The sequence below is a fragment of the Trichomycterus rosablanca genome, chromosome 5, assembly GCF_030014385.1.
Source record: "Trichomycterus rosablanca isolate fTriRos1 chromosome 5, fTriRos1.hap1, whole genome shotgun sequence".
In the NCBI taxonomy this organism is placed as follows: Eukaryota; Metazoa; Chordata; class Actinopteri; order Siluriformes; family Trichomycteridae; genus Trichomycterus; species Trichomycterus rosablanca.
Genome location: NC_085992.1, coordinates 41,319,154 through 41,342,087, shown reverse-complemented (window position 1 = coordinate 41,342,087; position 22,934 = coordinate 41,319,154). Strand labels below are relative to the sequence as shown.

Genomic DNA, 22,934 nt, shown 5'->3' with positions numbered 1-22,934 from the left:
GGCGTTCTTTTCACACATAATGTGTACACAAACTTCTGCCTTCAACTCTAAATGGATTTCTCTTACTCCAAGACACATCCAGAACTCCTTCCACGACATGACATCATAGTGCATGTCCTGTAAATGAGGCCATACTTGTCACCTTCAAGGATCTCCACCCCGTCATGCAAAACTACATTTTCAATTCACGTTTGTTTTGCATAAGACAACTGAAAATAAGGTACAAAACATTCGTGGGTCAGGTCTGATGAGCTGATTTGCATATGTAACTATGCAAAGGGTTAAAAAGTGTGTGATAGGACCAGGTGCAAGTCTGATACAGGCCTGTACAAGACTGAAGTAAACAGATACATACAGAACGGGGTCAGTTTCACACAGAGTTTGTGTTGGGGAAGGATAGCATCATTGTATCGTCACTGCTGCTCAACTGCTTATTTCCAGCATCATGTCTGGTATCCAGAAAACCTTTGCAATGAAAAACAGACTATAGATGAGTTAATTATTATGAAGTTGCATTCCTTTTAGGGCTTCTTTAATTGTGAGACTAATTAATGGTTTGGGGGAAACCTAGTTAAATTTAGCATTTTATGGGTGTAGTCGCTCGTCTTAAAAATGCATTTTTTATTCGTATTTTATCAAAGCATTCTTTACATTTTCACACCTATGCTTTTATTCCATTTATACCATGTCATTGTAAAAGCTTTCAAATTAAAAGTAATATTTGTAGTTCAGCTGTTTACTCATATTGAGTCTTGTTCTTCTGTGTTGCCATTTTGGCCAGCAAAGGGGGCACGGAGACGCAGATGATTGATGTGTCATCTGCACCTTGTAAGCGTTAGGTTTTTCTAGATGGAAGTTTTGTCTATATATGTCTATATATCCCTCTCACACTTGCCAGATCCTTTGTTGGCACACCTGCTTTTCACTGAAGTTGTGATACTGGGCTGCTTGGCCTTCCGTTTGTGCACAATGCCAGCAGTCTATAGTTTTCTGGGTACTTATCTTGGTATTATAGTATTTTGGCCTCACGATAGAACCACCCTGGGGGAGCGGATTACACCAGAGACAGCATGACGTCCCTTTTGCCAGTTGGTTGGGGTGCTCTGTCAGCTCTGGCTGGTTCTAAAGGTTCCCTTTTTTCCGAGACGGCCAGAGCAGCCTGTCATATTGTGACAACCAGTTCCTGGCACTATCCCTGGTCTGTCCACTTTCTCCACTGAGGGCTGCAGATGTATTTGTGTTTTTCATTTGTTGCTGTGTTACAAAGTTAAAGTTTAACCAATCACAGTCAATGTCTGAGCCAACAAATTACACAGAAACTTACAAAAGGACAAATGTAAAAACATCTGGACAGAACTGTTTATACTCCAGCTCAAAGCTTTTATTTGTCACTGTACTAAGAAAGCACAAACTTTTATTAATCTTCAGTTGACAGAAATGTGCAGTTTTCTTGATTTTCTTTCTTTCTCTCTCTTTCATTAGCATTGCTGTCGTCGTGGTGCGAGGAGCTGGGTCGGCTGCTTCTGCTGCGGCACCAGAAGAATCGACAGAACGAGCCCCAAAACAAAGTATCCATGCAGCCACCCATGAACTCCATGAAGCCCTCGCTCTCCCACGGGTCAGTACCAAACAGCAAGACCAAAGCGCACTGTGTAGAGCTGTTCCAAATACAACCAGGTCTCCTGTGTGACCGTGTTGACCCCAGAGCTTTGGCCTCGATTCAGGAGCCAAGCTATTTTAGTGTTATGTTCTATTTTGCCGTCACGTAGAACATTTAATAGCCAATTAGTCATCAGGGCTGTGGTGGGTCCTACAGGGAAACACTTGGTGTATCCTGAACAAAGCACCAGTTTATCACAGGTCAGTGATCATAAAACTGATTTTTAAATAATAAATATACTTTTAGTTTAGAAATAAATACTGTGTATTATACTTCATCTAGCAACAATATTAGAGCTCTTAAGTTTTAGATGATCACTAGACTAAATCTGATACCACCGTTGTTAGGAAGACTTTTTTCTTAACAAAATAGGAAGCTTAATTAGCTAAATATTCATAATCGGACGACAATTATAAGCTTAGAATTTGAATTAAAAAATTAATTAGTGAATTACATTATGCCAAAACTGATCCAGCTAATAATGAACTGATACGAATACTCAGAAGTGTATTGGTGCGCCATTACTTCTATAGAGTATGTAGTGCACCAATAGTACACATAGGTTTCTTTTGGGTACCTTTAGAAGAAAAACAGGGATATTCGGGATATTCCACTAGCACACCAGTGCCGAGATTTGGAACTTCTTGGTTCAAAAATCTGCATTGTCACCGGTCGGCTGGGTGCCATCCGGCAGGCATAATTGGCAGTGCTTGCAGCAGATACTAATTGGCCACCGTATCTGCGGGGGAACCGGACAATGTATGGGAGGGTGGGCCTTCATACGCTGTGTAAAGTCCCTGATTGGCGGAAGAGACACCTGTGCAGAATGCAGGGGCGAGAAGAGGAGGGCTGTGCACGTGTCGGAAGAGGCATGTACAGTGACGTGCTCTCCTCGGATGCAATCGGGTATCCCTCAGCAGCAGAAGACAAATTGAGTGCGCTAAATCAGGAGGAAAATGGGGAGGAAAAACGCATTAAAAAAAAGAACGGCTTTATTTGTCATATATACATATACAGATTTACAGTACAACGGAATTCAGAGCGCAGGGTCAGCCATTGTATGGCGCCCCTGGAGCCAAGAGGCTTAAAGGCCTTGCTGAAGTGCCCAAAAGTGGCTGTGTGGCAGAGCCTGGATTCAAACTCTCAACCTTTTGATTGATACCCTACAGCTTTACACACTAGGCTACCACTGTCCCTAATGGGTAAAATTTCTCTACTCTCACCGTCCATAAACGGACAAAAGGTGCATTTTCTACTCTAAATTGTCCCTTAGGTGTGAATAAGTGAGTGAGTGTGTTATTTGTATTGCCAGCAATGGTGACCTGTCAAATTGCATTACCCCTGGTCCTTAGTGTTAGCGGGTGGTCTTCTGACCAGGATAAAGAGGTTAGTTAAAATAAATAAGAACACCTGTACATTTCTTAGAATCACTGATACTTTGGTGAATTTTGGGAAGTGAGTTCAGCCTGTACAGTATTCATACACAGTGAGAGATTGCTTCTGTTTTCTCTGGGTTTTTTATTAGAAATGAGAAAATATATAGTAAATATCACGTGTCAAACTTAAGGCCCGCGGGCCAAATCCGGCCCGCCACGTCATTTTATGTGGCCCGTGAGAGATTAAAAGAAGTATGATTGTCTTAACATACACTGTAAAATTGTACACAAACTGCATCTCCCACAATGCATGCTGATTTTGTGACCCACAAAGTGACCACATCCCGCCACTAGATGGCAGTGTTTCCACATCAACATTTAACTGAGGTGATTTTCCAACAAGTGATGTTGAGAAATATTTACAAATAATCCCAAAATGTACAAGAAGAAAAAATTGATGCAGAAGGAAGATAATTTAATGAAAGATGAAAGAATACAAGTGAATACAAGTGCAAATGAATACAAGTTTGTGCTTCAAGAAGAGAAACCGGTACGTCTCTTGTGTTATGAGGCCGTGTCTGTGGTAAAGGAGTACAATATAAATGTAGATATACATTATAAATATACAGTATAAATTTGGCATTTTGACACCAGAATTTAGCCCCCCAAGAAAAACAACAAATTGTCCAAGACTTAAAAGGCAGACTGCAATCACAGCAGGATACGTTACAATCGGCCCTTTGAGGGCCACCATAATGCAGACTCCCCTGGTATACATATATAGAAAATATTTTAAAGCTCTTGCATTAATGTCTTGTGCTATTTAAGAACAAACTGTATTGCCCATTTAATTTAGAAAAATCTGTATAGTCTGTTCACACACAATGTTTTGCTTACACTTATTAATTATCAGGTATATTAATTAAGTAAAATGAAATGGATTTAGAGTTACTTAATACTAATGACATGGAGTGCTATGGTTGTTGAGATTGATCTCCTTGCACTGGGGAATTGATGTGTCTTTCTTTGTTCCACAAGGTCCCCTGCATATACGTGCTGAATGGATTTCAAACAAATCTATGTTAAAATGTTAAATTTCACACTTTGAATTGAAACAGTCGTACACACGCATTACGAGCTGATTGTTGGACCCTTAAGCAAGCATTTAAACTCTGCCTTGTTTCTAAGTTGTTTTGTATACAAGTGCCTGCCAAATGTAAATGAATGTAAATGAAATACAAAAACCTCTTCGCGTGCTTGGGGATTTGCCTCCTGATGGAAGTCACATGTTCACAGATGTGAATGCAAATTATAGATGGGGGAAAGGCAATAGGGAGTAAAATCAGCTTTTTTGTTTTTACATTTACTAAGAATAATGAAATCTTTGTCCTAATCTTTGTACCTCTGATGTACTGCTACACTATATGACCAAAATAGATAGCTAAATAGCTAGATAGATAGATAGCCTTACTCATTGTTACCAAGTGTATAAAATCAACTGTATAACTAATTATATAATATAAATTTTGCCGTTAGAGTTTGTGGCAGGCCATTTTCTGTTCTATAATGCTACAGCTATAGCTGTAGCCTAGAGGTTAAGGTACTGGACTATTAATCAGAAGGTTGCTGGTTTAATCCCCACCACTGGCAGGATGCCACTGTTGGGCCCTTGAGCAAGGCCCTTAACCCTCAATTGCTTAGACTGTATACTGTCACAACTGCTTTGGATAAAAGCGTCTGCTAAATGTAAAATTTCAAGTCAAGTCAAATTTATGTATATAGTGCTTTTTACCATTTAAAACACGTGTCTCAAAGCAACTTTGCAGAATTCAGGACCAACAGACCAAAAACCACTACTGATCAAGCCGAGGGCGACAGTGGCAAGGAAAAATTCCATTAAAATTACAGGAAGAAACCTTGAGAGATGTATAATCAGGTTTAGATGTGAATTAACTCCAGCTGGTGGCACAGTCCTGACCTCAACCCTATCAAACACGTTCGGGATGAATTGGAACATTTTGGGAGCCATGGCAACAGGGTCTGACCTCAAATGACACACTTCCAAAAAGAGTGGAAGAGTTGACCCTAAGGTTTGGCAACTTCTTATTATTTGGCATGGTTTTGAAATGCGATGTCCAACAACCCCATGCTCAGATGTTTATATTATTTTAATTCTTTCAAGTTCACATTTATTTTACATAGTTTTTAATGTTCACTACAGAAAGTTAAACACTGGAATGATCACTTTTTTCAGTTCTTTAACTTTATTAGAATTTATAATTTATGTAGTCCAAACCACAAAGCTGTAAAAGTCTTTCTGAAGCTGTTGATTTTTACACGGGCTCCCATTGTTACCACAAGTTGCGTGTACTCGCTCTTTTCAAACACACACGTGGTCCAGGTTTAGTCAGTCGTGCTGTGTAAACATTGCATCATAGCAAGATGGCTTTGATAGCCAGCACCCCAAGGTTTGTCATAAAAATATAAATGTTTAAGCAATGTTCTTCCCTTTCTTTACACTTTTCTCAGAATATCAGGAAAGGTTTGGACCTCAGAGTTTCTTGTTAATCTATTGCTAGAGGAAATGCCTTTGGGGAGTTGAAGTTGAAAAGAAATACTGGCATTATAATGTAATGTTTAATAGAAAATTCTGTACTCAGGGTTTTTCTGAGCTTTGCATTTCTGGGAAACTTAGTCATTCATTCAGAGAAAAAATGTTCCTTTTTGTAGGTTATTAAATTCCCATTATACTAAAATAACATTTCAGGTTTGTTATGTACTGCTCACATTACTGATATTTGTTTTTTATTGCTTTTCAGTGATGGGTCCTTTCCGTACGACTCTGTTCCATGGCAGCAAAATGCTAACCAGGCCCCGGGATCACTGTCAGTGGTGACGACTGTATGGGGGGTGACGAATACCTCACAAAGTCAGGTTAGATATACATAAAATGAGATACATGTGTGTGTTCTATCCTCTCATTAAAATTTCTCTGGTGTATTATTAAAAAACATGAGCAGCTAAAAGTTCTAACCCTGCTGTTTTTTAAATAGGTATTGGGCAACCCCATGGCCAACACCAACAATCCGATGAACCCCGGAGGCAATGGAATCGGGTCTGGCATGTCAGCCAACAACCCAGGGCTCAACTCGCCGCAGTTCCCCGGCCAACAGCAGCAGTTCTCAGCCAAAGGTGGCTCCAACCAGGCCTACATGCAGCAGGGCATGTACGGACGAGGGGGGCATCCCGGAGCCGGAGGATTCAGCGGGAGGTGGGTGCTCAGAACTCGAAACAAATCAGTGCCCCAGAATGAGACACGCTGATGGAAAAGATACCAGACAAAGAGAGGAGCCTCTGCCTGCTCCATTCCGTGAGAAATTCAATAAACTTGGGCAGTGAAGCCTCCATTAGTGACATTTGATATTTAATTCCGATGCCAAGCCGACACTTAGCTCAGGGATGTTAGTCTTCAGGAGTTTTCTCAAATGAGATGATATCACCTTCCCATGGTGCCAAGCGAAGAGCAAGAATAAGAAGAGTGATTAAGGTTGTGTCTAGAAATCCATTGTGTAGAATCGATGCAATCAGTTTTAACACCTTTTTCTTCTTCTACTTTTTTTTCTTATTCACTTTCTTTCTGTTTGCATGGCAGTATAGTAAAATAGTAAAAAAAATTGATGTATAAAGCATTGTGCATTAGGCAAATCAACAAAAAGCAAAGCATTTAAAAAGATGTCAAAATTACATTTATTTTTATTACATTATGTGAGAACGTATTGATCTCTTGTAGCACATTACCCCCAGGCATACTTAATTTGGCAGTACTATACCCATGTAAGAATTTTTATGAATAGCTGTTTTCAGTTACTTAACAAAGATACATGCCACATACACTGACGAGGCATAACATTATGACCATTGACAGGTGAAGTGAATAACACTGATTATCTCTTCATCACGGCACCTGTTAGTGGGTGGGATATATTAGGCAGCAAGTGAACATTTTATCCTCAAAGTTGATGCGTTAGAAGCAGGAAAAATGGGCGAGCGTGAGGATTTGAGCGAATTTGACGAGGGCCAAATTGTGATGGCTAGGCGACTGGGTCAGAGCATCTCCAAAACTGCAGCTCTTGTGGGGTGTTCCCAGTCTGCAGTGGTCAGTATCTATCAAAAGTGGTCCAAGGAAGGAACAGTGGTAAACCAGCGACACGTTCATGGGCGGCCAAGGCTCATTGATGCACGTGGGGAGCGAGGGCTGGCCCGTGTGGTCCGATCCAACAGACGAGTTACTGTAGCTCAAACTGCTGAAGAAGTTAATGCTGGTTCTGATAGAAAGGTGTCAGAATACACAGTGCATCACAGTTTGTTGCGTATGGGGTGGCAAAAGGGGGACCAACACAATAATAGGAAGGTGGTCATAGTGTTATTCCTGATCGGTGTATATTTGTGAGGTCTATTAATATGTAGAGTGGAACAATTTGAAATAAGGTATCAAATAGCACAGATCTGGAAAGGAGCACAATCACCTGTAATGCAGGGAGTGGCATTCTGGTCAGTTGGTACAGCTGTAAATTACATTAGCTCACAACCACTAGTACCCAGGGTTTGAATCCCCAACAACGCTATCAGCTGGTCGGGCATCTGCATAATTATAGACATGATTGGCTATGTCTGAGGTAGGGGCATGACTGAGGCCACATGATGGCTTGGTGTCCTGCCAGGGTATGTTACTGCATTTGAAGCCAGTGACTTCGGAAAAGCGAATGTTTTTAATTAGGAATAAGAACATACAAATATAAAAATGGCTAAAACCAATTACCAACACATTGATGTTTGTTTTTAACTAGACAATGTGTCAGAAAATGTATTCTCTCATTTATTAATTTAATTTGTTAGTTGATTTAATACACATCCCAGGATGAGACAATCTGTAATGTAAATACATCTCAAAGGTACTTCATCAAGCTTTTTCTTTTTTGCAGTTACCCGGGTGGTCCGAATGCACCGGGTGGGTTGGGCATGCCCCCTCACACTCGCCCTACGTCCGATTTCACCCAGCCTGCTGCTGCTGCCGCCGCTGCTGCCGTTGCCGCCGCCGCTGCCACGGCAACGGCTACTGCCACAGCAACTGTGGCCGCCTTGCAGGAGACCAACAAGGACATGAACCAGTATGGACAGGTGAGTCAGACAGAAACAATAGCACTGATTCATCTGCTCAGTTAGATCCTCATTCCTTTTACCTTATGAACTAGAGTTTACCCAGAAAAACATTACACATGGCAGATGATCACATTCACACAGACTTTGTTAAATTAAGTGAGAAAAAAGCATAGTAGCATAATAGCATTAATTTTGTAATTAATATTAATTATTATGCTTTTTCCTTGCAGATGTGCTCATCATTTCAGATGGGCCCCACACAGGGCTACGGCAACCAGTTTGTGAATCAACCAGGACCCCGGGGGCCGCCGGGCATAGCGGGAGGCATGAACTCAGCCGGCATGGGCCCTGGAATGAACAGCTCCAGTATGAGCGGCCCTCATATGGGCATGAATCAGCCACGGGCACCAGGAATAGGGCCGTTTGGGGGGCATGGTCAGAGAATGCCACAGCAAGGATACCCAGGACCCAGACCTCAGTCCATGCCAATGCAGGGCACCAAAAGGCCCTATCCTGGAGAGGTAAGAACAGATGGTATTTGCCTCTGTTGTTTTGTTTACTGTGTAACAATGAGTGGCCTTTTGAGGCTGAATAAATATGGGCTGGCTCACTCTGTCTCTGTTTCACAACCTATATAGGATTTAACTATGAGGAAAGTTTTGCCACACTTACTCAAAGCACACTCAAAGCACACCCAAGGGGGTTTTAAAATATAGAAAGTGTATGTATTTGGTTTGCTCAGTCTTGATTTTAGCTCTATAAGAGACCTAACAATTAGAAAAATAAATGTCTGGTTTAAAATGAGTTCTTCATTCTTATATCTCTATTTTATACACACATAACAGCCTCATACAGTCATATAAATCCTTTACTACTATCACTATCTCCAGCAACATATACACCACATGGTCAAAAGTTTGTGGACATCCTTCCTTAAAACTGAGTTTCGGTGTTTCAGCCACACATATATCTAACAGTTCTATACAATCAATGATTAATATAAAATTAATTGTATTACATTATATACACTGATCAGCCATTACAATAACACCACATGCTTGTTTCTACATTTACTGTCCATTTTATCAGCTCCACTTACCATATAGAAGCACTTTGTAGTTCTACAATTACTGACTGTAGTCCATCTATTTCTCTACAAACTTATTTAGACTGCTTTCTCCCTGTTCTTCAATGGTCAGGACCCCCACAGGACCACCACAGAGCAGGTATTATTTAGGAGGTGGATCATTCTCAGCTCTGCAGTGACACTGACATGGTGGGGGTGTGTTAGTGTGTGTTGTGCTGGTATGAGTGGATCAGACACAGCAGCGCTGCTGGAGTTTTTAAATACCGTGTCCACTCACTGTCCAGTCAGAGACAATCGCTCATCTATTGCTGCTGTTTGAGTTGGTCTTCTAGACCTTCATCAGTGGTCACAGGATGCTGCCCACAGGGCGCTGTTGGTTAGATGTTTTTGGTTGGTGGACTATTCTCAGTCCAGCAGTGACAGTGAGGTGTTTAAACACTCCATCAGCATTGATGTGTTTTATCCACTCATACCAGCACAACACACACTAACACACCACCACCATGTCAGTGTCACTGCAGTGCTGAGAATGATCCACCACCCAAATAATACCTCTTCTGTAGTGGTCCTGGGAGAGTCCTGACCATTGACGAACAGCATGAAAGGGGCCCAACAAAGCATGCAGAGAAACAGATGGACTGCAGTCAGTAATTGTAGAACTACAAAGTGCTTCTATATGGTAAGTGGAGCTGATAAAATGGACAGTAAGTGTAGAAACAAGGAGGTGGTTTTAATATTATGGCTGATCAGTGTATTTCTATAACTTTGTGGCAGCAGTTTGAAGTTCTAGCATGATCGTGCCCATGTGCAAAAACCTCAGGTTTCCGTATTATTTGACACTCATGGTCTAATAATGTATCAACCACATTATAAATACATTAGTTGTATTAACACCTCCCTCTCTCTTCAGCCTAACTATGGTGGCCAGCAGTTTGGACCTAATGGCCAGTTTCCCAACCAGCAAGGACAGTATCCGAACCCCAGTGCTTCCAGACCACTGCCTTCCCCAAACTACCCCGGTCAGAGGATGCCAGGCCAGCAGGGTACAGGCCAGTATCCACCTTCAGGAGTGCCCATAAATCAATATTACAAGGTTAATATTACTAACTGCTCGGTAGAATATAAGCCAACGTGTGATATAAGACAACTCAACATGTTTTGTGCTTTTTCCAGCAGGAGCCGTTTAACGGCCAGAATAATAATTTCTCTGGAGGGAGTTACAGCTACAATCAGGGCAGTGGGGTAGGTCATAACTTCTCTTACTCTAACAGTATTAAGTATTATTGTCATGTATTTGTTTAGACAAATAAATAAAAATACATTGTTTAATATGAATGTTTTTTCTGTAGCCTCCTCGACAAGTTGTAAACTATCCTCACTCACCTGTTCCTGGGAATCCCACACCGCCCATGACTCCAGGAAGCAGTATCCCTCCATACCTGTCCCCCAACCAGGACGTTAAGCCTCCGTTTCCTCCTGATATGAAACCGAACATGACGCCTCTGCCACCACCTCCGAGTAAGTGCCATGTTCATCACTACCTGAGGCATTTTAGTCATACTACTCTATTACATACTACTTTATTAAAACCCCACTCAGAAGCTGTCAGCGGTAAAGCTTATGATCCTCGTAACACTTTCAGTTGAGTGAGAAAAAGTCACACTGCTCATTTATTCTACTTCATTCTCCCTCACACTGACTCTGAGCACATTCATAATGCATGTATTTCACTGAGGAGGTTGAAATGATGTGACCCTGAAAGCTAAATTCTCTCAGTATGGTGCGATGTGTCAGTTAAAGAGCACCAGCTGTGTACTGTATAAGCACTGTTAATGTAAGTGTAAGCTAATGCTGTGTGTAATCTTCAGCTAACCCTAATGAGGAGCTGCGGCTGACGTTTCCTGTACGTGACGGCGTGGTGCTCGAGCCTTTCAGACTGGAGCACAATCTGGCTGTCAGCAATCACGTCTTCCACCTACGGCCCTCTGTTCACCAGACGCTCATGTGGAGGTACGTTTGTCTTTAACTTACTCCATGCAATATTGGGCTACTTTGTACATGCTATTATTATCCTATTAATAAGTATAACAATTACAAAAACATGTCTAATGTGTGTAAATCTAATGTGTGTAAAATAGATGGTTGCACTCATCTAGAAATCAAACTACATTTAATAAGTATTTAAGTAGTGTCTATAGCTGAGACATTAGTCCATGATGCCATACATGGACAACAAGAAAGCACTACATGATTCCATGCATGAAGGCCCCCGAGTTTTTTGGACCAAGGCTCATCTCAGATGGACTTATAAAGACAGCAAAAATATGGGCTGTGGTCAGATGAATGCAAAGACAGTTCTCCTTGCCAGAGACAAAAAAGGACCATTCAGACTGTTATCAGTGAAAAGTGCAAAAGCCAACATTTGCCATTGTGTGGGGGTAGCAATAGGGGGAGCTTGTGTAAGTGTGGATAAAGAGACTTTTGCTGAATCAGTGGGATGTATTTTTGGGAAGCCCATGGCTATTTGAGCAAAACAATGCCAAGCCTTATTCTACATGCACGACAATTAAAGATACAAAGTACGTGTGCTTGACTGGCCTGCCTGCAGTTCAGGTCTATCTTCTATTGAAAATGTATGATGCATTATTAGAATGAAAACCCATCAAAGGTGACCACAGATTATTGAGCAGCTGAAGTTTTGTATCAAGCGGAAAAGGGCAAACTGCAAAAATTAGTGTCCTTTGTTCCCAAACCATTAAAAATTGAATTAATAGGAAAGGTAATGGAACACACTGCTAAGCATGCCTCTGTCCCAACTTTTTTGTGTTGCAGGCATAAAGTTCTAAATTTGTTCATATTTACAAAATAAAACAGTTGGTCAGTAAAACATAGGAAATCTAATCTTTATATTTTTTCTTAGTGGCTTAATTTGCCTTGTGAGGCTTCATTGGCTTTATTGGTTTCATATTGGAAACAGATGCTAGCCTTCACCATCTCATACTAGTAATTTGAAAGTTTGCATCTGAGGGTACATCTAGTGGAAATTGGCTAGAATTGCTTAGAACTGGAGTACAATAAACAAATAAAAACCCTTTTAAATGTAGTACCTGGTAGTACACAGCTGATTACAGTTTAATTCACCGGAGTCACTGCAAAGATCCACATGAGTTATTGTATTAAAAAGAAAGATCTTTGATTACTGCTGTGTACAAACTTGTAAAGTAAAACTTATAATAAACTGTTATAATTAAAGTAATTAAAGTAATATTTATTTTCTGCCTGTTTTCAGGTCTGATTTAGAGCTGCAGTTTAAGTGCTATCACCATGAGGACCGGCAGATGAACACTAACTGGCCAGCATCGGTACAGGTCAGCGTCAACGCGACTCCACTCACCATCGAGAGAGGAGACAACAAGACTTCCCACAAACCCTTGCACCTGAAGCATGTGTGCCAACCAGGCAGAAATACAATCCAGATTACGGTCACGGCATGCTGCTGTGTGAGTACCGCTGCACTGCAGCTAATAACCATGCTACTGAATAATGCAAAGCTTTCAATACTGCTCAGTGTTAGTGCACTGTTATTGTTTAAGATAAAGACATTAAATAAGATAACAGTGACTTGGTCTTGCAGCTGTGTCCTTGTAAGATCCTCCACTGTTGGTCTGTGTTTTCTTTGGTATTGGTTTCATGGGCTTCCTCTAGAAAAACAAATAATACAGTGAAGATATTACTGCAGGGCACAGGTGATGTGGGTGCCGTGCTGCTGTGTGTAACACGTATCTGCTTTCATTGCAGTCCCACTTGTTCGTGCTGCAGCTGGTACACCGGCCGTCGGTGAGATCCGTCCTGCAAGGCCTGCTAAAGAAAAGGCTTCTGCCTGCAGAACACTGCATTACTAAAAGTAAGAGCTATACCTGAACCTACTAGTATATCCTGCAGCCCTCTGTTAGCTGTGTTCTGCTGTGTAATTTCTTTTAATCATTGATCACCTCTCTTCTGTGAGCAGTAAAGAGGAACTTCAACAGTGTAGCAGCGTCCTCGGGGAACGCCACACTGAACGGAGAGGATGGTGTAGAGCAGACTGCCATTAAAGTGTCTCTCAAGTGTCCAGTAACGTTCCGGCGGATACAGCTTCCTGCCCGGGGACATGACTGCAAGCATGTACAGGTAGGTAGAACAGTCTGATTTACTAGCTTTGTACCTTGGGGGAAAAGCGTTAAATGTTTAAAGTCACTGCACACAAATTAAAAAGTTTATTTACTTATTTTATTTATTTTAAAAAATCAATAATAATATAAAATTACAAATAAATAAAAATATTTTATAATATATCTAGTTTTTTGTTTATGTACTATGTATTTTTAGTGTTTTTAAATGTAGTCCTTTTTAAAGTATGGTTTTATTATTGGAATTTTATGGATTTTAAATAGATGCTTATTTAAATGTTTTATTTAAAATAAAATTAATATAAAAATTAATATAAGTAAAATATCTTAGAATATAAAACATTTTTAATATATACACCGATCAGCCACCGATCAGTGTCCTTGTTTCTACACTCACTGTCCATTTTATCAGCTCCACTTACCATATAGGAGCACTTTGTAGTTCTACAATTACTGACTGTAGTCCATCTGTTTCTCTACATACTCTTTTAGCCTGCTTTCACCTGTTCTTCAATGGTCAGGACCCTCACAGAGCAGGTATTATTTAGGTGGTGGATCATTCTCAGCACTGCAGTGACACTGACATGGTGGTGGTATGTTAGTGTGTGTTGTGCTGGTATAAGTGGATCGGACACAGCAGCACTGCTGGAGTTTTTAAATACAGTGTCCACTCACTGTTCACTCTATTAGACACTCCTACCTAGTTGGTCCACCTTGTAGATGTAAAGTCAGAGACAATCGCTCATATATTGCTGCTGTTTGAGTTGGTCATCTTTGAGACCTTCATCAGCGGTCACAGGACGCTGCCCTTGAAGCGCTGTTGGCTGGATATTTTGGTTGGTGGACTATTCTCAGCCGAGCAGTGACAGTGAGGTATTTAAAAACTCCATCAGTGCTGCTGTGTCTTATCCACTCATACCAGCACAACACACACTAACACACCACCACCATGTCAGTGTCACTGCAGTGCTGAGAATGATCCACCACCCAAATAATACCTGCTCGGTAGTGGTCCTGTGAGGGTCCTGACCATTGAAGAACAGAGTAAAAGCAGGTTAAAAAAGCATGTAGAGAAACAGATGAACTACAGTCAGTAATTGTAGAACTACAAAGTGCTTCTATATGTTAAGTGGAGCTGATAAAATGGACAGTGAGTGTAGAAACAAGGAGGTGGTTTTAATGTTATGGCTGATCAGTGTATATATATATATAGTTGTTATAGTTATTAAAAATTTAGTTTTTTTTTGTTTTATTTTAAATGTATGGTTTTATTATTGGAATTTTATGGATTTTAAATAGATGCTTATTTAAATGTTTTATTTCAATTTAATTTTTGTTTTAGTTTGTGTTGAACAGAAATGAGGATTAGCTTTTACTGTTATTTTTTTAATAGTTTATTTGTTAACTAATTAAGTCTTATTTTCCAAACATATGCTGTACAGTTACTCTCCTCACTGACTCAAATGCATAAGCCATTGGGTTTTTTAAATCTCCTCAAAACAAAGTTCAGTTTCGTCTTCTGCTGTAATGTGACTGAAGCACTTTTTTGGTGTTTCATACCCACTTTACTGTATGCTTTATGCATGTATGATTACATTGTTTCTCTACTTTGCAGTGTTTTGACTTGGAATCGTACCTGCAGCTGAACTGTGAAAGGGGAACATGGAGGTGTCCTGTATGCAGGTATGTTACAAATCCCACCAGCTTTCTCTTTTAATTGTTGCACTGACTGAAGGGGTTTTTCCCTTTAATCATAGTTCCACGGTTTCTTATTACTCTGTCTGTTTTCAGTAAAACTGCATTACTGGAGGGTCTGGAAGTGGACCAGTACATGTGGGGAATTCTCAATACCATCCAAAAGTATGTATGATTTAAGTAAACAAGTTCATCAGTAACTAACACATTTCATTTCACTTTTTCCTTTTATTATTACTCACATTAAATATTCAGCCAAGCAATAATAAAAACAGTCCTCTGTATGTCAGTTCAGACTTCTGTTTTCTATTTTACACGTCTAATTTGCTTCTTTGTTTTTTTTTCTTTAGTTTGGAGTTTGAGGAGGTCACTATTGACCCGACATGTAGTTGGCGGCCGGTACCTATAAAGTCTGACCCACACATAAAGGAAGATCCAGACGGACCTCTGGCCAAGCGCTTTAAGACAATGAGTCCCAGTCAAATGATCATGCCTAATGTGATAGATATGATCGCTCAGCTGGGGCCAGGACCCTCGCCCTACACCTCCCTTCCACCTCAGCATGGAGGGAACAACACAGAGTACCCAAGCCAAGGTAGAGTTCAGCAGTGCAGCTGCTCCAATATCAATCAAAAAGAGCCTGTTTTCTGTCTGCGCCAGAATACATTTAAGAAACCTCTTTAACATTGAATAAAACTAAAAGTATTTTTACATTTTGCTCAATTTTGGTAATAAACAAGGAAAGCTTTTGAAAAAAGCACATTTCTATTAGTCAAGTCCATTTTATTTGTATAGCGCTTTTTACAATAGATATTGTCTCAAAGCAACATTACAGAATCAAAGTTGTATGCAGAATATTACAGTTGTATGCACTCATTACTAGTTTCTATGTACATTCACTGGTTATTTTATAAGCTATGTTTAACATGTTGATGCACTTTGTGGTTATACAATTACTGACTGTAGACCTATACACATTTATCGATAAAAAACACCAGATTTATTAGGAACATGTACCCTGTTGGCACACATTGTCAGTGTACAGTTATAGACAAACACTATTTTCTTGTTTTCATGTGTTGATCCTTCTCCAGTCACAGGACACTTTTGGCTTTATGTTTTTGGTTGGAGTGCTGTTTACCCTCTGGTTTTGAAATTAAGGTTAATAAAATCACAACAATGCTTCTGTACCTAATATACTCTCACCATTACAATACCAATTTAGTTCACAATTTCTGTTTATTTCCGAAACTTTACATACTGGAAAAAATGCATATTACAAATAATTCGGGCTCCTAGGTGGCGCAGCGGGATATTCCACTAGCACACCAGCGCCAAGATTCTGAACTCCTCGGTTTGAAACTCAGCGTTGCCACCAGTTGGCTGAGCGCCATCTAGCGGGCATGATTGGCAGTGCCTGCAGCAGACACGTTTCTGCTGGGGTGGGATAACCGGACTATGTGGGTGGGGTCTTTGTAAGGACCCTGATTGGCAGATAGAGAGGCGCCTGTGCAGTGTGAATAGGGTGAAAAAGTGTTCCGCTAAGGGCTACGTGCGGGTCGGAGGAGGCGTGAGGAGTAATATACCCACCTCGACTGCAATCAGGGATCCCCCAGCAGCGGAAGACAAATTGACTATGCTAAATTGGGAGAAAATGGGAGGAAATGCATAAATAAAATAGGAAAAAATTAATTAATTAAATTAAAAAGCACATGTCACATTTTGTGGTTTCATTTCAATGTTTCAGTGTCAGCAAATAATCTGTAGTTGTGCAGTAATATAAAAATAGTAAGTAGAACATGTTTAAACATTTTACTGGACATTCTCATGTTTTTATTTACACTAATAACTGTCAGATAACCACTTTCATGTTTTGCGAGGCTGACTCGAGCTGTTCTCTCTGTATGTTTCTGATTAATTATGCCAGAGGTCACAGCTTCTAATCCTCTGCTTGTGTTTGTTAGGCAACAGTTACCAGGCTCATGGAAATTTCGACTTTCCTCACGGTAACTCTGGTGGAGGAGCTCCAATGAATGACTTCATGCACGGGCCGCAGCTCTCCCACCCTCCGGACGTACCCAATAGCCTAATGGGTCCAGATAAACCCCTCAGTCACGGCATGCCGGACTCGGTAAGACACCTGCGTTCAAATCTATCCAGAATTCTGACATCAGCTCCAGCATCCTGCCAGCCAGCCGGAATCTTGCTGCTCTCATTCAGGCCGTGTTTATATTAAACACTCAGGGGTTTTGTTATTTATACTAGCTCAAACACAGAGCCAATCCCTTGTGTTTACAGAACATGTAGTATCCTCTTACAACATTTTCCTAGAGGTTTTACAGGTTCAGGGACTCAATCTAAGTCTTAAAGGGAAGCTTAGTTGAAAAAAAAATTCCCATGATGACCTTAAACATTTTGTAATGTTACAGAGCAAATGTTCATGTTAGTTTGACCTGAAAAGTTAAAAATGGTTAGTGTATGTAAGTATGTAGCAAAACATCAAGTTCAGTCTGGTCACATAACTTCCAATGTTCACACTTTGAAACCTTTGGTAGTAAGCTGCAGGACTCATGTCTGTCATAAGTCATTTTGTCATTACTGCAATATTACAGTACTATCCTGCCTTACATCAATAATTTGTTTAAAGACTCATGACTTAAGTGTAATAAACCCTTTAAAAATTATCTAGATAGCTTTTAAGCCTCTATAAGCATACCCATAATGTGGCTATTACAATAAGTCATTCGGTAGTTTAACATTTTACTGTCTCTTTAATAAATGTGTTTATTTTAATTGATGCTAATGTAAATAAAAACAAAAAAACCCATAGGTGACATTCAACATAACAAATTCAACATAAATGGGATGAATAAGTCCATATGCAAATAGAAATAACACCTTCGGAAACACCTTGAATAAACTGCAATGAACCAGCGCCACCACAAAACTATGGGTTCCAAACGTCATCGAAATAAGACAATATTTCTAAAAATGTTAAGCTAATTCATTTACACAATAGACTATTTTATATATTTTAACATTTATTGTTATGTTGTTTTAGGTGATTTTTTTATGGGTTTTTAATATTCTGTAAAGTTGCATAAACTGATGTACAAATTTGATTTTTCTCAATTTATATTAACAAAAACCACCGTAAAGTTGAAAATGATGGAAGTCAAAACGACATAAGTGGAGGAATTACTGTATTTGACAACCAAATTGCAAATTGTTAACAGATAGATGTGGTTAAAGAAAAGCAATTTTATAATTCTAAAAAAATACAGGGTATCCCTCTCAGACAGTGCCAAATATGTTTGTATGCAAAGCACCAATGTAATGTTCCCAAGATACAAAAACCGAGTGCTAATAGCTCCCCCTTGTGGAGACATTTCTGCCTGCCAAACTTGAGTGAATGAGAGAGTTGCAAGCCAGGTCCAAAATGTATTCTATAGAAACTCCAGCCAACCAAAAATGTCCCAAACATTTTATAGTTTAAATGCCTTAAAGTATTTTTTTAAAGAAAAAATATATTGATTATACAACCCCTGGCAAAAATTATGGAATCACCACTCTTGGAAGATGTTCTGTCAATTGTTTAATTTTGTAGAAAAAAAATAAATCACAGACATGCCACAAAACTATCATTTTTCAAAATGTCAACCTTCTGGCATTAAGAAACAATAAAAAAAAGAAACAAATATAATAGTTGTGGTCAGTCACAATTGCTTTTTTTAGATCAAGTAGAGGAAAAAAATATGGAATCACTCAAATCTGAGGAAAAAATTATGGAATCACTGTAATTTGCAGTTTAAAAACAAAACATCTGCAGCAGATTAGATTTGCTAATTATTCTTCAGTTTAAAAAGAGTGCTTACACCTCGGAGAGCTGTTGCACAAAGCAGATTGTCATGAATCATGGTTCCAACACAAGATATGTCAGTTGAAACAAATGAGAGGATTATAAAACTCCTTCAAGAAGATAAATCATTGTGGAATGTCGCAAAAGATGTTGGTTGTTCCCAGTAAGCTGTGTTTAAAATCTGGACCAAGTACAAACAAAATGGGAAGGTTGTAAAAGGGAAGCATACTGGTAGACCAAGTAAGACATCAAAGCATCAAGATAGAAAACTTAAAGCAATATGTCTTGAAAACAGAAAATGCACAACAAAACAAATGAGAAACAAGTGGCCGGAAAGTGGAGTCAATGTCTGTGACTGAACTGTAAGAAATCACCTAAAAGAAATGGGATTTACATACAGAAAAGCCAAACAAAAGCCATCATTAACACCTAAACAGAAAAGAACAAGGTTAAAGTAGGCTAAAGAAAAGCAATCGTGGACTGTGGGTGACTGGATAAAAGTGATCTTCAGTGATGAATCGCGAATCTGCATTGGGCAAGGTGATGATGCTGGAACTTTTGTTTGGTGTCTGTCCAATGAAATTTATGAAGATAACTGCCTAAAGAAAACATGTTAATTTCCACAGTTGTTGATGATATGGGCCTGCATGTCGGGTAAAGGCACAGGGGAGATGGTCTTCAATAAATGCCAAAGTCCACATTGAAATTTTGGACGCTTTTCTTATTCCATCAGTTGAAAGGATGTTTGGTGATGATGACTTCATTTTTCAAGATGATAATGCATCTTGCCATAGGGCAAAGGACGTGAAAACTTTCCTTCAAGAAAACATATAATGTCAATGGCATGGCCTGCAAATAGTCCGGATCTCAATCCATTTGAAAATCTCTGGTGGAAATTGAAGAAAATGGTCAATGACAAGGTTCCAACCTGCAAAGCTGATCTGGCAACAGCAAGAGACAGTTGAAGGCAGATTGATGAAGAATACTGTTTGTCAATAGTTAACTCCATGCCTCAGAGAGTTTAAACCATTATAAAAGCCAGAGGTGGTGCAACAAAGTAATAATGGTGCAGTGTTTTCTAATGATTCCATAATTTTTTCCTCAGATTTGAGTGATTCCATATTTTTTTCCTCTACTTGATCTAAAAAAAGCAATTGTGACTGACCACAACTATTATATTTGTTTCTTTTTTTATTGTTTCTTAATGCCAGAAGGTTGACAGTTTGAGAAATGATAGTTTTGTGGCATGTCTGTGATTTTTTTTTTTTCTACAAAATTAAACAATTGACAGAACATCTTCCAAGAGTGGTGATTCCATAATTTTTGCCAGGGGTTGTATATAAAAAAGAAAACAAATGTGGTGTTTGCTAATGTGGGATTGTTTAACCTGGCGATTAGTCTGAAAATGTTTACATTATTATTAAGTTAAGTTAGGGGTGCACTGGCCTTTGTTCCCCACTAACCACAGTACCTCACTTTTTCTACTTTCCTGTAGATGCCTCATCCTGTAAGCGGTGAGCAGCCTCATGCTTCCATGCCACCTGGTATGCATGTATCACCGCACCCCAACAGCCAATCGGGTCAGCCGTTACATCACAGTGGCCCTCCATCTGGTCCGCCCCCACGCCAAGGCCCACCACCTCAACAGCAGCCTGGCCCTAACAGCCACACACACCACGACATGACTTTTAATCCCGGTCCTGATGGTCAAGTGGGTGGCCAGGGAGGAGCAGATATGCCAGAGCCATCACTGGATGTAAGTAATGTGTATTTCTCTGTGTATTTCTCTGTGAAAGATGAGATTTTTTAAACTAATTAACTAGGTTTACTTTGCCCTGTAGTGAGCTTACTTTAGATTCCCCAAATACTGGATGGTGAAATTTCTAAATTCATTGGAATTGTGCATTAAAAACATTGTATTTAAACTGTTTGACTATTTGTTATGCAGTTTATTTACAAAGTGTGAAACTTCTACCCATCCTTGGACATAAATGATTAAGCTTATTAATCTTCTCTTTATACTCAGTCATGGTAGTATCACATGTTACATAAGTCACATCAAGTTGATAATGTAAAATGTAAAATATAATTTATTTGTGATGTTTTTAATCTTATACCTGTAAAAACAACTTTTAAATTGTTTACATGTGTGGCATTTAGCAGATGCCTTTTATCCAGAACGACTTACAGCTATGATCGTAGTCAGCAGTTGTTCAGATCGCTGTACAGTTTACACTACACAACTGGATCTCTTGCACTCGGGAGTCTTTTCAGTCATTGTGGTTTTCACACTACACGACTGATCGGCGATAGGGGGTTTCACACTACATGATCTACCATCAGGAGGAATCACAGTCGAGTCTGTCTGGTCTCTCAAACTACGTTCTGTCACGAAAACAAACACGAGGAGTGACGAGGAGTGATAGTTAACTATACTACGTCCAAAAAATTTGAGTTGATTTGGCTACACGACCAGCAGGGATTGTTCTGTACTGTAGTGAGTTGGAGGTTAATAAATATTTTTTTGCAATGCAATGTTGGTATTATGTTTTGTCGAGAACGATAAGGTCAGAAATACTGTAAAGCTTGTGTGTGCTGATGTATTCTGATAGAAACTATATTATTCCCCTGTCCCACGTTTTACAACTCCTTCCCTGCCAGTTGCCCGACTGATATCCAGATATTTAGCATGCTACATATCTCTCTTCAGTTGGTGGGCGCTCGGCGAGCCGCTCGGATCGAGTCGTTGAGCAGTTCACACATAACGATCGAGAGGCGAGTTTCGATCGCCGAGCGAATGTTGAGTTGCCTCCGAGCCGGCAAATATAGCGGCGACCAGTCGGCGAGCGAAAATCAGGGCAAAAAGCATGTAGTTTGAACTAAGCATAAGGGTCTTTCTCAGAGGCCCAACAATGACAACCAGCGACTTTCTGATTAATAGTCCAGTACCTTAACAGGACCTTGGCGGGAGTTACCACTGCCCTAACAGAGATAACAGCAAAGGTCAATCACTGCTAACCTGAATATTTTTCCCTTATCAGTTTTGTAAGACTTGACAGAATTTGTGCTATGTGGCGAAAACTATATTTCATACATAGGAATTATTCAATCTGCTCATTATTTTTTCCATTATCTTCTTTCTTGTACAGCTGCTGCCTGAGCTGGCCAACCCAGACGAATTACTGTCCTATCTGGATCCTCCTGACCTTCCGAGCAACAGCAACGACGACCTGCTCTCTCTCTTTGAAAACAACTGACTTCCTAAATCCACATTTACCAGAGGCACTGACACGTTTGGCTGTCAGGAACTGAGAAATCCTGAGCACCAAATGAGTACTTTACAACCGCAAAACACTCGCCCCTCGTCTCCTTCTGCCCCGACTCCTGTAAATACCTCCCTATTTTACAGACCTCCTTTTCCACACATGTAGCCATGTTGGTTGGCACTAAAGTGATATCTTTCAATACTAAAAAGAAAAAAAAACTGTGCAGCTATAATCAGTCTATATAAATATATGTCACACAGAACTGAACGTGTGCTCACTAGGAAAGTGTTGTAGCATTTTTTTTATTCAGATTTTTTTTCCTTTTGTGAAAATCAAGACCTGAATCAAAAAAAAAAAAAAAACCTTCCCGTACTGGCTTGTGTGTGTTTCTATGAGGTTTGTTCTTCCAGCCTTTATAACCATGGCTTCCCAAATCCCTGTCAGCTGGATGTCTTCATTGTTTGTCAAGTTAAATCCTTTGAGAAAAGCACAACACTCATCAGAACTGCAACAGGAAGACTGAAAAGGGAAGAATGATGAAATCACATTCGGAGAGGATTAGCATTGGAATAACGTGGTACTCCTGTCTCAGCTGTGCTCGTGTGGTTATATCATTTTGTACATCAAATTCACTCGTGTTATATACAAATCAAAGCAAATTC

General features: G+C 39.8%; 1 protein-coding gene across 1 annotated transcript in view; it reads left to right on the top strand.

Moving 5' to 3' along the window:
* Positions 1 to 22,571, top strand: part of zmiz1a (zinc finger, MIZ-type containing 1a) — a 44,789-nt gene extending 22,218 nt beyond the window's left edge. The window contains exons 2-19 of the mRNA XM_062995217.1: positions 1,483 to 1,618; positions 5,856 to 5,970; positions 6,090 to 6,307; positions 8,019 to 8,214; positions 8,427 to 8,717; positions 10,194 to 10,376; positions 10,457 to 10,525; positions 10,633 to 10,801; positions 11,152 to 11,293; positions 12,573 to 12,783; positions 13,082 to 13,187; positions 13,293 to 13,453; positions 15,068 to 15,135; positions 15,244 to 15,312; positions 15,498 to 15,742; positions 17,112 to 17,278; positions 20,502 to 20,762; positions 22,156 to 22,571. Of these exons, the coding sequence (XP_062851287.1) occupies positions 1,575 to 1,618; positions 5,856 to 5,970; positions 6,090 to 6,307; positions 8,019 to 8,214; positions 8,427 to 8,717; positions 10,194 to 10,376; positions 10,457 to 10,525; positions 10,633 to 10,801; positions 11,152 to 11,293; positions 12,573 to 12,783; positions 13,082 to 13,187; positions 13,293 to 13,453; positions 15,068 to 15,135; positions 15,244 to 15,312; positions 15,498 to 15,742; positions 17,112 to 17,278; positions 20,502 to 20,762; positions 22,156 to 22,263 (2,823 nt within the window). The 5' untranslated portion in view covers positions 1,483 to 1,574 and the 3' untranslated portion in view covers positions 22,264 to 22,571. The remainder of the gene's footprint in view (positions 1 to 1,482; positions 1,619 to 5,855; positions 5,971 to 6,089; positions 6,308 to 8,018; positions 8,215 to 8,426; positions 8,718 to 10,193; positions 10,377 to 10,456; positions 10,526 to 10,632; positions 10,802 to 11,151; positions 11,294 to 12,572; positions 12,784 to 13,081; positions 13,188 to 13,292; positions 13,454 to 15,067; positions 15,136 to 15,243; positions 15,313 to 15,497; positions 15,743 to 17,111; positions 17,279 to 20,501; positions 20,763 to 22,155) is intronic.
* Positions 22,572 to 22,934: the final 363 nt, after the last annotated feature.